The following is a 16348-nucleotide window of genomic DNA, read 5'->3' on the forward strand; positions in this document are numbered from 1 at the left end:
AATAAAGATGGACAACTCCCTTCCTGTAATATCTCATAGTTTCTCTGACAACAGTCACTGACAAGCACTTTCAACAGTGTAGACAGCAGGCCACCCTTTACACTTTTTATCTTGTATGTCTTGAAAGTGTTAACAGAAGTCTAAAGTGATCATGGAAGTATTAACAAAGTGTTAAATACAGGGGTAAATCTTTACCAGCTCCATTCTACCTAGGAGGTAGTCTGATGTGTGTTAATGTTCCTTTGCGCTTAGACAACTAGACAAGTTGTGACTGATTGAGACTACAAAATAATCTTTCTAAAGGATTCCCATTCCTTTAAATGATAAACAAAATACTGTTCCCTTTGATTAACATACTCAAGATAAGAGAATTTATTTACTTTCTTTCCTATGTGATATTTACAATCTTGTTTTACTTAACAATTTGTATGACTGCCCAACTTGTAAAAGTCTGGGTAGCTATGGTAGGATTAAAAAAAAACATGATAAGTGGTTAAATGAAAAAAATGTATAATTATGCAATGTAAAATAGCATAAATAAAGGCCAAAACCATAGCATATTCAAAAATTGTAATAAATTTTTGGTTTCAATTTCAATTTTTGCCTTTGGTTTTGATTTTTTTTTTAGTTTATTTTCCAATTTTATTTAGGAAAACATTTGTAATTTTCTTTCATCTTGGGACGTAGATTGATTGTGACATTGATTAATTCAAATCACCCAACCATCCTTGATTCTTAAAGAAAGACTAGAAGTCATGAGGCTCTTGTATAGCGCTTCAGCTTTACTTCAGGTTTACTCACATATCAGACTGAACCCAATAGGTTTGGACTGAGTGCTTCAAGCATATCTGTCTGTCATTACTATAATTTTCTCTATCCTGTTCAGTATTAGCATCACACTCTGGATTGCCTTCTTCCCTTTCTGTTTCTATCCCGATTTAGGATCTATATAAATTTATGTTCATCTGATTATGTAAAAAGAACTTTTGCCCACTGCAGTCTGGGGAAGAAGGGCCGTACGCCATTAAAACAAGCTGTGAAATTTCAGAACAAATGACGTGTTCTGACTTTTATCTAGTCCTATAATTTATGATGAAGAACTCATAACAAATGCATGAAAGTTATCACAGGCTTTTCTTGTGGTCTTAGAAGCAGTACTTTTTATAGGAATCAAGAAGAAAAGACACCATCCAGACATATTGTGTGTGTGTGTGTGTGGATGTGTGCATTTATACCAGGGGTAAAATCCTTGGTCCACTGTGAACCGATAGTAAAAAAAAAAGCTTCTGAGGATCGCACAGCTCAGCTGTGAGCTGTGCGATTGTCAGAAGCTTTCCCCCCGCTTTTTGAAGCATTTTTTTCCTGCATGTTTGGGCGAACCGGTAGGGGAAAAATGCTTCAAAAAGCAAGGGGGGGGGGGAATGTGCTGCGAAAGAAAGAGGGAGGGAGGGAAAAAAGAGAGGGAGGAAGGACCACAAACCTGGCACTAGACGCAGCTTCAGAGGATACCTTGAAAGAGCACAGCAATCCAGGGCTGGCAGCGACCTCAAGGTCATCTAGTCAAACCCCCTGCTCCAGCGGGACATTGTTAAAGCGAGTTTCTGTCTTTTTACACCCCCCAATCACATGACTACATAGCCACGCCCACCCAGTCACATGACATCCCCAAGCTACAACCACAGAACTGGTTAGGATTTTTTTTTAGATTTCACCACTGATTTATATCCATGCAGGTATCCAAATACATGTCTTATGTATGTTTGAATTCTGAATTATGATAGTAAGGGTGCCTTATTTCTTGCTAATTGGGGGGGGGGACGGGACCTTGAAATGCGAAGACTCACTTTATTTAGCTTTTGTTTTCAGATTAGTACCTCCTTCCATCTTTTTACCTAAAATCTAGCTTGTATAAAGGAATGGTAATTGAGCAGTGAAGACTCTTGATTAAAAGCCCTGTACGTTAAGAGTTGCTTATGCAAAGATTCTTTGCCTGTGAGAGTCTGTCTTTTAGAGGACACACCCTGATTACAGCTGAAAAACCTTACAAACAATCAGGAAGTTTCATACTCCCTTGTGAAGGAAAAAGATGGATTTTAGGCTGCAGTCCTAAACTCACTTATTAAGGAATCCAGTAGAATACAGGTGATAAACGCTTCGGATAAAAATGCCAAGGATTATGCTGTTAAGTGTTCACAATTGTGTCGCAAGTGTTTACAATTTGAGTGGGAAACTCTGATGGGATTGGAAAACCAGATCTGAGCCAAAGCCCTGGTTATTTTTTGTGTTTTCACCTTTTTCATCCCAGTGTACCACATTCTTATGGCTGAAATGTTATATATTCTGAGTGAGGGCTGGGCTCAGTGGTGTGACATGGCCTTTCCATGCGGAATTTCTCCACAGTTTCTAAGTATGCCTGGGAAACGTGTGTGCCTCACAGTTGCTGTCTCAAAAACCTGGAAAGTTGCTTTCTTGAGAGGTGGCCCTGTGGTCTGATGTGGAACAAGGCATCTTCATGTGCCAGACATCTTCATGTGTCAGACACATGAAGAGAGTAGCAGGCAGGGTTGGCAGCTTTTAAATCTGCTTCTCTTAATAGAAGTTAGATCTGTATCAGTTTTCAGGAGGCTGCCCTTTTGATCCCCATCAATTGACAACTATGCTAGCAGCATCCTTCTAAAAAACTTTCATGATGGTCATTGGGAGGAATACTCTTGTTGGGTCTTTCCCATCATAATGGAATAGGTGAATATACCTGATCTTTCTTTTGCATTATTCTGAGAATCTTTAGCTTTTTTTTATTTGAAACAGGCAGACGGTAGCTATCAACTAATTCAATTACAGTTTTGGTTTATTTAAATGGGTTGAGATCTATTTGCTGATGTATGAATATAAATAGTCTCACCACTGAAGCAGGGGAGGTAAATGTTACTCTTGTGGGATTTATTTTGTTGTCCTCATGATAAATTTATATAATGTCAGGGAACAGGTAAAAGGTGGTGAAACAGATTGTCTCCAGATTGGCAAAGGAGTGTCACAAAACTTTATATTCTTCCCTTTATTTATTCAGCCTACATGCTGAATATATATTAAGGGAAGTTGGACTGGAAAAAAATGGGTATGGTTTTAAATTTGAGGAAGAAGCATCAAAAACTTGCACTATGCTGATGACACTACCTTGGTACTGGACAATGCAAAGGATCTGCAAACCCTAATAATAAAAGTTGAGCAGTGAAAAAATGGAATTAAACTTAAAGAAGGCCAAATTAATGACAACAAGCAAAACAACTAGCCTTGGAATTGGCAATAAAGATATTGAAGTGGTAGATAATGGCCACCTTTTAGGATCAGCCATGAACACTAAAGAAATAAGCACAGACTAAATACACTGTCGGCTTCTGGAAAAGGAATGGTGAACCAGAGATGCCTTCACAAAATCTGAGCCAACAACAGTGGCGATGAATGGAGAGCCAATGAGTAGATCCTCTTTTTGGAACCTCTCTGGACAAAAAGGTTAAGAATATAACCATCCAGGTTAAGGATAGGGTATCATGCACAAAATCTACCTATGTGGTTGCTAATAGTTGAAAATGTGTTTTTGAGTAGACTTTTCACCAATTTTCAAATGATTCTCTGCCCAGTTCTTGTTTTAGCAAGAACTGAATAGAGCTCAAAGACATTCTGTACCAAAAGTCTTTTTCACATTTCTTTCTTTGTATTTTTCACATTCCACTTAACAGTAGCTTTCATCTAAGGATGGAGGCAAGTTGAAACTTAATGGATAAATTATATGTTCATTTTGTCTATGCCTTTGTCGGATTTTGCTCCATCCCAATCCCGGGTAAGGTTTAGGAAAGGCCTTCTAAAGTTATCACCACTTGTAAACCAACCAATTGGAGCTCAATAAGTGTACCTGTCACTTTCTCTTGCTCACCTGGCTGATAAATGGCAACACTTGTCTGGGTTCATCTGAACTTAGAAGCTAAACAGTGCTTGACCTGGTGAGAACTTGTATAGGAAACCAATAGAAAAATCCATGATTGTAGACTAGAATGGAAAGTTGAAAAAGCGTTCTTAAGGAAAGCAGCAGTAGACTACTTTCATACTGCAACTTGGAAAACTCCATGGGCATGTTAGCAGTCAGCAAAAATCAATGTTCAGTTGAAAAAAGCTATTGTTTAGTTTATTTTGACATGGCACTTAAAGTGTCAGAAGAGGTAGACTTGGTTCCTACTCCCTGCTTTGAATATTATATTGCCTGATAAAGAATTTTCAAGCATGCAGAAACAGTTGTGATGTTCAGCTGGCTGTTAAAAAGCAACTTGTTTGCAATTTCTGAATTCCCCCCCTCCCCCCTTATAGCTGGTGTTGCTACATGTGATTTTCAAAAGCAGCATTGTTAATAAAATTTTATTTTGCACTCTGTGTGTCTAGTGTATATAGTATGTGTTTAATTGTATGTGTGTATGCATATGTATACTGCATGTGCCTGTCTTCCATCCATCCATCCTTGCACCAAGTCATCCATTTTCTGTCTCCAAATTAGTTTTAAATTTTATATTACCATTAAAGCAAGATACAACAATTACTTTGGTTAAGCTGAGATTAATTGGAAGAAGTTCAACTGATTTAGTTCAGATATATTTAATCTATTAATGTTGCATTTTGATCTCAAAGCATAACATTGTAGTTTAGGCTGGGTTGTTTTTCCCTTTTATTTGTTGGAATTTTTGAAATGGATAGAACACTTTGCTGAATTTTCCTAGGCAGGAATAGTTCTCTTTCAGAACAGATTCCCCCCTTTTTGTGGTATACCCCCCCACCCCCGATTATAGCCACTTATCTCTCCACAGATCTTTAGAGATTTCTTTCAGTGAAGTTCTATCTTTTCGTGATGATTTGTAACAAGAGCGAAACAGCTATCTTTTGCTAAAACCTATGGTTGAAAATAAACGTTTCAATGTCAACAGCTACCTTATACCTGTTTGGTTTTTAAGATTTGCAAAGGGGTCATTCAATCTCCTGTCACTAATGAAGTTGTGTTTAGCAAAAAGAGAAGAGAGGATCCTCAGTGACTGAGCACTTTGATAGAAGAGAACATCTCATCTTCTCTGCTATTCTGTTATAAAGAGATAAAACATCATTATTGAGGCTGGACTTTAGTTTTTGGCAAACTAGATGGACTATTTGCAATGGAGCATTTTAAATTGCCCCAAAATTGTGATTTTTAGAATTTAGTTCTTTCAGCGTTTCTTAGTTTTAGGTTTGTGTTTGGATATATTTTTATTTTTATTATTTATATTTATATTTATATTATTTATATTTATATTTATATTTATATTTATATTTATATTATTTATATTATTTATATTTATATTATTTATATTATTTATATTTATATTTATATTTATATTTATATTATTTATATTTATATTATTTATATTTATATTATTTATATTTATATTATTTATATTTATATTTATTTGTGTGTGTGTGTATGTGTGTATGTATTTGTGTTACAACCCCTGGTATGCCCAAATATGGGAGGGAGCTCACTACTCCCCCTTTCTGTCCTTCCGCTCATTACAGAAAACCATCCAGGCAGAAAACCATATTTTTATTTTTAATGTTGCCTTTTTATATTTGTTTTATATTTGGGCATACCAGGGGTTGTAACACAAATACATACCGATTTCCCTGGCTCAGCTGATAAGGAGGAGAGCCTGTGGCTTAGTGGCTAAGACTCCTGCCTAATATGTAATACAGCCCAGGTTCAAATCCCAGTAAGGGTATGGCTAGCTGATGAGAGCTAAATAGCTTGAAATAGATCTATACTAGTCTCCCTTTATTTATTTATCAGCACAAATACAACACACACACACACACACGTACATACAGTATATGTATATGTATGTGTGTGTGTGTGTATGTATATATGTTTCTTTTGCAGACCATAAGTCCAAGATATAAATAATAACCATTTCAAACAAGCAATGCAGCTGAATCAGAATCATTTATATTGATGCATTTGATTTGTAATGGTCTATTTTTCAAATGAAAATTAGTCACATCTCTTCTGGGAAGGTTTTTTGTCAGGGCTGTAAATTAAAGATTAATGATGACTTAACCAGACTTAAAACTGTCCCATACAAGGATGAACAGAGTTAGATGGGGATTTTTTTTTTTTTTGAGTACCAAGGGATCCTGCACTCTGCTCCTTCCATTAAGATGGTGATTTCTTTAAAAAAAAATGAGGGTTTCAAGCAGCTGTTAAAACATCATATTGGTCAGATGATGGCTGGGGAAAATGACTGGGATAAGCACAGATGCCTGCCTAGAGGGTTGGGACGTCAACCTTAGAAAAACACAAGGATTGCCAGCCAGTGAGAAAGATACCTGAGGATTTCTGTGTATATGTCTTGTGATGGAGGTGAAGATGATGTAAGCCCTGAGTAAGGTAATCAGTCAGCATCTGTGCCCACACATTAAATAAACAGGAGCTTTGTAATAGACCTGAGTGAGATTGACCCAGCTAGAAATAGTACTTGTTTACTTTTGTCAAAGTCAAGAGTGGAAATACTGTAGTGCAAAGGTAAGTGGGTGCCAAATCACTTTTATGCAGTTATCAACAAGCAGGTGGATACATTTCTTAATTATAAGATTTGGGGAGTAGAATTTTCTTAGGGATGCTATTTTGTTCTCTGTGCCTTCCAGAGGAAAAGCTAAATAATGGTCAGTTGTCTGGCTGAATTGTGCTTCCAATCACCATGAACTCGATTAAAGCGAGCCTTAATTGGATGTGTGTCATTTAATAAAAGTGTACCTTATAGGAGCAGAGAGTGTAACAGTTGTAGAGGTCTACTCTGAGGAACATGCTATATAAATAAATAGAAATTGGTTTTGTTCTGTACCCTTGTCACTGCTACAGGAGACAATTTTTGTTCTTTTTAATTCAAGGGCCAACTGCGTAGAAAGCCTCAGATTCCAGGTGCTAACCCTAAAAGAATATCATAATTCATCCATTGAAAAACAGTGTTATATAGTTTTATTTTACATATACTGTGCAATTTGAGTCTTTTGGGGATAGGAACAGTCAGTACTGACAAGCCACAAAATGCATCCAAGAAATGCCAGTCATTCGTTTTAGCTCATTTTTTATCTATATCAGGGGGGTCAAATTGGCGGCCCACAGGCCAGATGCGTCATGCTCAGGCCACACCCACCCTAGCTCCGCAAATGGGGAAAACGTCACGTGATGGCAACATTTGATACCTGTGATCTGTACTGTGCTTTAACTTTCATAAGAAATGTCAAAATGTATGTTAATATTTCAGCCGGACATTCTGTTGGAGATCTAAGAGTAACAGGAATATAAGCCCATTACTCATCCTTCCAAACCCATAAATTAGCCAGAGAATGGAAAGAGAAGTTGTGCAGCAAAAAGTATACTTGAAATAAAAAAAAATGGGGGTTGTATGTGTGTCTGGAAACATGCAGACATGGAAGAGTGAAGAGCAGCTTCTGAATTCCAGCTTAGAATGTAGTTGGGACTCCATTGTTGATCCATGTTTCTTAAGGTAGGGGTTCTCAAACTAGATGCTTTGGGCTGAAAGCCACAGAGGAATCTGGTGTATGAGGGGGACAATATAATATATTTAATTATTGGAATGATCACCTCAAGAAACATCCAATATGCTACGGTGGCGCAGTGGTTAGTGTGCAGCACTGCAGGTTACTTCTGCTGACTGCCGGCTGACTGCAATTTGGCAGTTTCAAATCTCAAGGTTGACTCAGCCTTCCATCCTTCCGAGGTAGATAAAATGAGGACCCAGATTGTTGGGGGCAATATGCTAACTCTGTAAACTGCTTAGAGAGGGTTGTGGAGCACTGTGAGGCTGTATATAAGTAAGTGCTGTTGCTATTGCTAATATCTAATCTTTATCAAAATTCCTTGCGACCATCTGCCTCCAATTCCTCTCATTAACAGTGGATATAGTTAGCAGGTTCTGAGAGCTACTTGGTGCAAACTGAAGGCCAGAGATGAAGCGCAACTCACCGTTTGTTTTGGTTGCTTATTAAATTTGTTTAAGTGAGTTTAAGAAATATGTCCAGTGAAATTCCTCTAGAGTCATTCAGCCTTGTGAAACTTTGCATAAAGTTTATGAAGTTTTAATATGAAAGGAAATGGAAGTACACAGTATTCTTGGCTATTACTATTTTTCAGTCATCTTGTTCCTGTTAGTGCTTACCACATTTCTTATTATTGACTCCACACGTTCATTTCTGTGGAGTTTCAAGTACCTCAGTTTAGCGGAACCATTGTTTTTCTTACTCAAGAAAGTTGATTGGTCAGGAATCACAAGAAGGTTGCAGTTATATAAATACAAACAAATAATGTTTGTATAATGGCTCTAGTTTATCTATTTTGAAAGCAGTAACTTTTTACTTCCAAAAATTACAAAATCTCATGTGCCAATTTAAAAGAGTAACATCTTTATAGCTTTTTCTTTCTTTTCTTTTCTTTCTTTCTTTCTTTCTTTCTTTCTTTCTTTCTTTCTTTCATTCATTCTCTCTCTCTCTCTCTCTCTCTCTCTCTCTCTCTCTCTCTCTCTCTCTCTCTCTCTCTCTCTCTCTCTCTCTCTTTCGATTCTGCTATACTATCAGTGATACTTTTGATCTGGAAAAAGTGATAGTGTTATTCCCTTAACTCTTGTTAGTCCTAGGTAATACCTTAGTTGTTTCGGAACTGTTCACTCTTTAAAAAGTATATATCATATCTACCTTCATCTTCTACCATGAGTGATATCTTATATGAATAGGTCAGAATTCTTGAATTTGTTTTCTCTTGGTCATATACAGTAGGTTTTTATTCCTATAAAATACAAGAGTGATACTAAATTTCTACCTCAGGTTATCATCTCTGTTTCTTTTCCAAAAGCCATTCCCTCTACTCTTTTTTATAGTATATGCTGTCATTTCTACTTTGTAGTTTGTCTTGTTGAATCTTCCTTCCTTCCTTCCTTCTTTCCTTCCTGCCTGCCTGCCTGCCTGCCTGCCTTCCTTCCTTCCTTCCTTCCTTCCTTCCTTCCTTCCTTCCTTCCTTCCTTCCTTCCTCTATCCATCCATCCACCCACCCACCCACCAATTTATCATATTCTTACAAATAACTCAAGTAAGCAAACATAATCCATCTTCCTCCTCCTATTTTTTCCACCATGACAACCCTTTGAGGTGGGTTGAGCTAAGAGAGAATGACTGGACCAAAGTCACCCAGCATACTCAGCTAGTGCTACTCACTGAATTTAGCAACAGCTTTCAGATTGCTTTAATCATCTGCAGACTAGTGTTACTTTTTCCTTAGAGTTGGATTGTTTTAAATCTCACTCCTTAACTGTGGTGATTAGTAGCTGTATGTCTGTGCAGCCGGTCTTCATTCCAGGGGAATAAAACATCCATAAATTCCTGCAGATAGGAAATCCAAGGAGGGGAATTGGCTCTCTTCTCTCCTTTGTGTTTTCAAGCAAACCTATTGTCTTACTCCAGGGCCAGTGCTGCTACTAATTAAGATGTTGGTGCATACAGTTTATGTTGAATTTCATAGTGGCTGACCCAAGACATCAGGAGTACATGTTCTGCTCTTGGCACACATTTGAGCCATACCTGAACAGCTTTGGCAATAGCTTTCAGAATCTACCAGATGTTCCCTTTGGACCTTGTGATTCAGTGGCCTCTGAGAAAAGTATGTCCTGCTTTTATGGATAGTCATTCCTGCTTGATGAACACATTGCGACCAGCCTTTGCAATTTCCTTGGGAAATATAGAATAGCAAAGCTATGAATAAAAATGAAGGACGTGATTCAAAGGATGGTCTTTCCCTTGTTTTGCTGGAAGTCATTTGTGGAGCAATACAATGTAATACATATTCATTACCATGACCCATTATTACAACTCATAGAAAACATGCATAGCGTAGTCTGCATTTTTCTTCATTTTAAGACAAATTATGGTAAAAGTAGTTTTTTTTTTAATCCTTGACCTTTTTATGACCAATTTTGTTCTTCGCTTGAAATGTCTGAATCTCTCCAGGCTTACCATTGGCCATTACAATTCCATCTGGCCTATTTGAATGGAATTGGAGTTTGAAGCAAGCGAATAGATAGTTTTACTGGCTTTTTAGCCCTCGGTCTGGCAGTCCAGGTATAAATCCTGAGATCTTTGCTAAAATGCAAGCATTAACCTATCACATGTATCATATTTCTGTGTATTTGAAATAGTTTGCATGGAAAATATGTGTATTTCCTATAAATCATTCCAAAGAGTTATGCTAGTACCCTCTTTCTCTCACTGTCAGTTAATTATGTTAGGAAATGTAGGTTCCCCATTGTAGATTTTATTCATTTATTTATTTAATTCATTCACGCCAACTGATTCTCAATATACAGTAATACAGCATAAAAACTCAAAACAGAACAAGATGGGATCCAGCCATTCTGGACAGCCATAGACAAAGATACATCCAACAAAGGACTGAACTCATATCAACTCAAGGCCTGGAAGGACAACCAAATCTTCAACACAAAGAGCCAGTTCAGTCTAGTGTAGGGGTGCCAAACTCACATCATCACAGCGGCACCACGTATTGTGACTTTTCCCCTCTCTGCTAAACCGGGTGGAGTGTGGCCAGCGTGTGACACATCTGGCTGCGAGTTTGACAGCCCAGGTCTAGTGAGCTAGGAGACTGTGAGTTCTAGTCCCACTTTATGCATGAAAACCAGTTGGGTGACTTTGTGCCAATCACACTCTCTCAGCCTAGTCCGCCTGACAAGATTGTTACGTTTGAAATAGGAGGAGGGTTCATCACCTTATTTATAAAAACAATAAAGATGGGATTTAAATAAAATAAAGAAGAAAATTACTGTACAGAATATCAACAAGGTTGGGCTCTATGGGTTTCTGGGAGGATCTTATTGGGGTGAATAGGTCAGGAATAATTGATTGAAAGACTTTCCAAACTAGGAGGAGGCACAGATTTTCTTGTCCTTCTCCCGCCCCCGGCCCATCACACACACACACACACACACACACACACACACACACACCACCACCACCACCACCACCACCACCACCACCACCACCAAGAACCTCTCTACTTCCCATTCCACTGGCAACATCTTATATTGGATCAAAGATCATTCTATCATTAGAGTAAAACCAGTTGATTTGTGTTCATAAAATTTGGTCAGCAAGTGGCTGTTCACTCTGGTGACAAGCAATCTGTTCTTTGGGGTAACAAATTGCAGATTCTCTGATCAAGAATAAGATTATTTATATTTATAAGAATTCTTACCTGCCCTCTTGGACAAAAGAGGGAAGCATCTGCACCTCCATGTATTATTGTCCTAAAGTTCTCAGTGTTTTGACCATTGAATCCTGCATATGTTCAGTATATAACATGCCCCATCGTACTGTGATATGTGGGCAAGAATGTATATTTTGTGTGTCAAAGTTTTTAATAAAAAACTCTGAAAGGCAATAATGAACAAAAATTTTAAAGTGCAGAGGGGCTCTCGGCTCTTTATGAGGTTGTGGATCAGATTTCTACTGTTTCGCTGTTCATTAAGAAATGTGTGAAAGTGAGAGTGTTGTGTTTTGTTGGCTTAACAAAAACTAATGACAAAGTGAACAGGTGTAAAATTAAGGTTTTATTGTGGATTGCTGTTCAGGTGATAGAAATAAAGCAGCATGAGGATTGCTGAGTACAAAGAAATGGGTAGTGAATAATGCAAATTGGTGAAGCATAATGTCCTGTTGCTTGTGTGATGAACGTATAGAAAATATGAAGATAAGAATATTTGTGGTGATATGTTTCTTGGGACATGAATGTGTATAAAATGCTGGTTGAAAATTCAATTGATAAACGAAGAATTAGGGGTCTGAAAATTATTGCATCAGAATTAAAATAATGTTTTGCTGAGTTCTCTGGTTATTTGAAGCTTGGTGTTCTTGCTTGCAGAAGCTGGAATTTTGCTCTGTTAAGACTTAGCTTTGAAAAAAAAAAGCACTGACTATTTCTGTAAGACGATCCTAGATGAAGGCCAACTGTGCGGTTTCATCTTGCTTTCCCATTCTTCAGAAATAACCTCCATTATGGAGGTGCCTAATCATCTCTATGCTCAGGTTAGTCTTCCTCCTCCCAGGTAATGTTACTTGCTGAAAGACTTTCCAATAAATATTCACACAGATGCTTAGTACAGCCTACTCATCAGGATTAAGGTATAATCTTACCTTCTAAAGCATACTTCGGTATTCCTAGGAAAGGCAGGATTGTTTGAAGTAGCACCATCTGTTTTACTCTGTCATTTCTCATGCCATCCACGCTGCAGTCTAACATCAGCACCTTATGTCCCGTTTAAGGGTTGCCTCTGTGTAAATTGCCAATGTTAATGTGATTCATAGAAAGGTTCTTTAGTTCTGGAAACAAAGCAAATTCAGTTTCTTAGGCAACTTAAGCTTGACTGAAGAAACTTCAGCCATAGTTCCTCTCAGTACCATCAAGGATGAAACTCCTTGTCTCATTAGTTACTTAATGCTCCACTCTCTCTTTTGATTTATTCGGAGAAGAAAATGCTGGATTTAGTTCTACTTTGCATAGAGGAAAGAAGTATGCATCCAGGTATACATTCCCATTTCCAAAGGTATACATTCCCATTTCAAAAAATCGGTTTGGTCTTTTTGGAAATGGGTTTAATCTTTTTTTAACTTTTGTGATGTGTGTTTTTAATGTTGTACGCCGCCCTGAGTCCTTTTGGAGAAGGGCGGCATATAAATCCAAATAAACCTAAACCTAAACCATTTCCCCCTTGAAAAAAGGGGAAAGGGGGATGACAAGAAAATATTGGAGGATCCATTCTGGGGCAGTCACTGGGACCAGAGGTTTAGTCTTCTGAGCTTTTGGACTTGTGCTGGAGCCCATCCTCAGGGAACTTCTCTCTAGCAGAATGTGTGCTCTCTCTAGAACAGGGGTGTCAAACTCAAGGCTCAGGGGCCGGATCTGGCCTGCGGGGTGCTTAGATCTGGCCATGAGGCCTCCCTGGAAACAGAGCTCATTTTTGCTGACAGAGGGTTGCAGGAGGCCGTTGCAGTTACATGCGGCCCTCCTGAGCTCCAATTTTGCTGACAGAGGGTGCAGGAGCCCGTATCAGTCGAAAAAGGAGCTTGGGAGCCTGTTTTCATTGGAAGAGCGCTCGGGACTCCACAGGCACCCCTGACACGAGTGATATTGAGCTGGCCATGCCTACCCCGTAAAACACAACCCTGATGCGCCTTTCAAAGAAATCAAGTTTGACACCTCTGCTCTAGAAGTTCCCCGAGGATGGGCTCCAGCATGAGTCTGAAAGCTCGGAAGACTAAACCTCTGGTTCTAGTGACCGACCCAGATTGTATCCTGCAACATTATCCTGTGACACATATATTCACTTTCATTCACGAGAAAATATCGGCTTCTCTGGCAAACTGGGAGACTTAATTGTACTCCCAAAGGATATCCACCTGTAGTTTAGCCTTCCCTCTCCGTATTGCCCAATCAAGTTCTCACCTTTTTACTCAGTAATACAGTACAATAATAAACTGCATAATTGATTTTGCTTAATCTGTAATCTCAGCTAAGGCAGCCTGTGACTGCAATCTTAAGGCAATTTAAACGTTCCTCAGAAATGCAAATATTACACATATTTTTATTCTGTGTATGAGTTCTGTCTTAAAAATTTTCTTATATAGTACAGTAACTGACTGGCAGGGAATCTTAGCTAGGTACATATATGGTGCTGTCATAATGGGCATTGGTTTTGTCAGAATGTGATGTGTGAATCTAGCCATAATAGATCAGACACAGTTTATGGATAAGCACCAAATGTGGACTCAGCCACTCATTGTTTACTCAACAAATGATGGTTAAATAAACAGTAGCATAGTCAGTAGATCATAGTCTTAAATGTACGGCTTCAAAGTTGTCTTTGTTTCCTCTGGATAAATTCCTCAGTATTCTGCTTATCTACGTTGATTTCTGTCGTTTTAATAACAAGTTTTATCTTTCCTTTCTAAATTCTGCTGTACTCCCTTACTCCATCCGATGCAAAGTGCCGGATCAGTTACAAAGACCTGTGTATTGCTGTATGGATGTACTATTATATTTTAACCCAGAAGGGCAAAAAGTGAATTTATGTCTGACTTTTTCTCCATTTCTCTGTGGCAGGAATCGCAACCGAATCCACGGCATTGAAGCCAGCCAGCTGGAGCCCTATGTTTCCCTGGAAACGTTAGACCTCAGCTCAAATAACATCACAGAAATCCGAAGTGACTGTTTCCCGGTGGGGCTTCCCATAAAGGATCTGTAAGCTTTCTTTCTTCCTTTTTAAAATGTTTTATGGAAAAGCACTCATTTATACAAGAAGAACTGGCTTTCAGGTTACTTTGATTTTTTAAAAAAGGGTTACAGATGATAGCATGGGTTAAAATTCAAATTAATGCTGTTCATGTACGTCAGAGTGTCAAACATGCATCATCATGGAGTCATCATGTGATGTATTGTGACTCCCCCCCCTTCACTAAACCGGGCGTGGGCCTGGCCACCATGTGACACATCTGCCCTGAGGGCCGCAAGTTTGACACTCCTTATCTACATCATCTCCAGCTTCCAGTTCTTTCATTGGTCCTGTTATGCTATGGAATGAATGGAATAGAGATACTTGGTTTTTGCTCTCTCTCGTCCTGCTCTCCCTCTTCCTATTGAGCTGATATGGAAACTTGAGTTTTCTCGTGGCCTGTTACAGTGGCTAATATGAGAGGTGTGAGGAATGAAAGTACAAGGAACACTAAGGTCAATATTCTGTCACATATACCTACCACAAATAGCTAATAGGCAAAATTCTTCCATCAGATTTTTAAATAAAAATGTCTTTCTTAAAATGCTCATACTGCAACAGTTCATGGGGCTATAATATGTCTGTTTTGATGAAGACGGTTTTTAAAATGAAGAGTCAGGTTCTCTCATTTCTGATGCAACAATATGTCAGAATTAAACTCCATTAACCAGTGGGGGATGTACAGTGGAACTGTTCCTGTACTGCCTTTCTTTACATTCAAAATGGTTTGAGGCAAAGTAGGGGAGCCAAAATGCACACCAATAAAAAAGCACACCATTGCCCTTTTTGCACCATTACCACTAATAAAAATGCACACCATTGCCCCTTTTTAAGCAACGTCATCCCCATATCAGTTATTTTCAACTATACAGCAGTTAAATGGTAATAAATGAAAATGAAGAGAGAGAGAGAGACTCAGAGAATAAAAACTTATAGATGAGAATTTTAGGTTCTAAACCAGCAGCCCTTAATCTTTTGGGCACCAGGGACCATTCCATGGAGAGGTCCATGTTTTTTCACGGACCACGGGGGGTGTAGTTTTGAATGCTGTCTGCATCCCATGGATGGGGTTCCACTTGTTTTCGCGGCCCAGTTTCTGGCATGTTGCAGCCCGGTGCCAGTCCATGGTCTGGGTGTTGTGGACCCCTGCTTTAAACTACACCCCCCCAAAAAAATTGGGTGTAGCTGATATGCAGATGGGCTTATTTGCAAATATATATAACAATACTTTTTTTAAGGGACCCATATATACTTTGGTAAAACCCATCGATAGATAAGACAATCTTCAAATACCATAAAAACGTGTCACTCACAGATAAGCCAGTTATAAAAATCAAAACATTTGAATATTTTGATTAGTAGATCACTGGATTAATTGCAATTAACAATCCCAACTCTTTTAATTTAGGAGTGTTGTTTTTATAAAACTCGTGACTGACAGTATGCCATTGGCTTTTCCACTTGTAGTAGTATTTTACATTGTTGGTGTTCATCCCATTTCATCCATTACTCTGAGTTCAGATCTGTTTGATAGATTTTGGGATTCTAGTTAGGTAGAAAACGAATTTATTACCTCAGTAGAATTGTTCTTTTACATCCCTGTGAATGAAGAAGCTGTCATTCCCATTTTAAGGATGGCTAGTGTAACTGAAACTGAAACAGAAGACATTGTTTCATCTAAATGGAATACAGTTGTCCTACCTTCAGTATGCTTTATTGTACTTAGTTGTTCAGTCACTAAGTTATGTCTGACTCTTAGTGACCCTATGGCCCACAGCACACCAAGCCCCTGTGTCTGCCACTGTCTCCTAGAATTTCATGTTCATTGCATCAAAGATATTATCTAACCATCTCGTCCTCTGGCCTTCAATCTTTCCCAACATCAGGGTCTTTTCCAGTTATCATTACATGTACAGTGTATATTTGTTCTG

At 38.4% G+C, this 16348-nt stretch overlaps 1 protein-coding gene across 2 annotated transcripts in view; it reads left to right on the forward strand.

Annotated features, from left to right (window-relative positions):
• The window catches only part of LRIG1 (leucine rich repeats and immunoglobulin like domains 1), a 153778-nt gene that overhangs the window by 91226 nt on the left and 46204 nt on the right, over nt 1-16348 (forward strand). For both annotated transcript variants that reach the window (XM_081939848.1, XM_081939849.1), the window contains exon 4: nt 14249-14386. In XM_081939848.1, coding sequence (XP_081795974.1) covers nt 14249-14386 — 138 coding nt within the window. The remainder of the gene's footprint in view (nt 1-14248; nt 14387-16348) is intronic.

This window comes from Natrix helvetica (genome assembly GCF_964273705.1).
Source record: "Natrix helvetica genome assembly, chromosome: 1".
In the NCBI taxonomy this organism is placed as follows: domain Eukaryota; kingdom Metazoa; phylum Chordata; class Lepidosauria; order Squamata; family Natricidae; genus Natrix; species Natrix helvetica.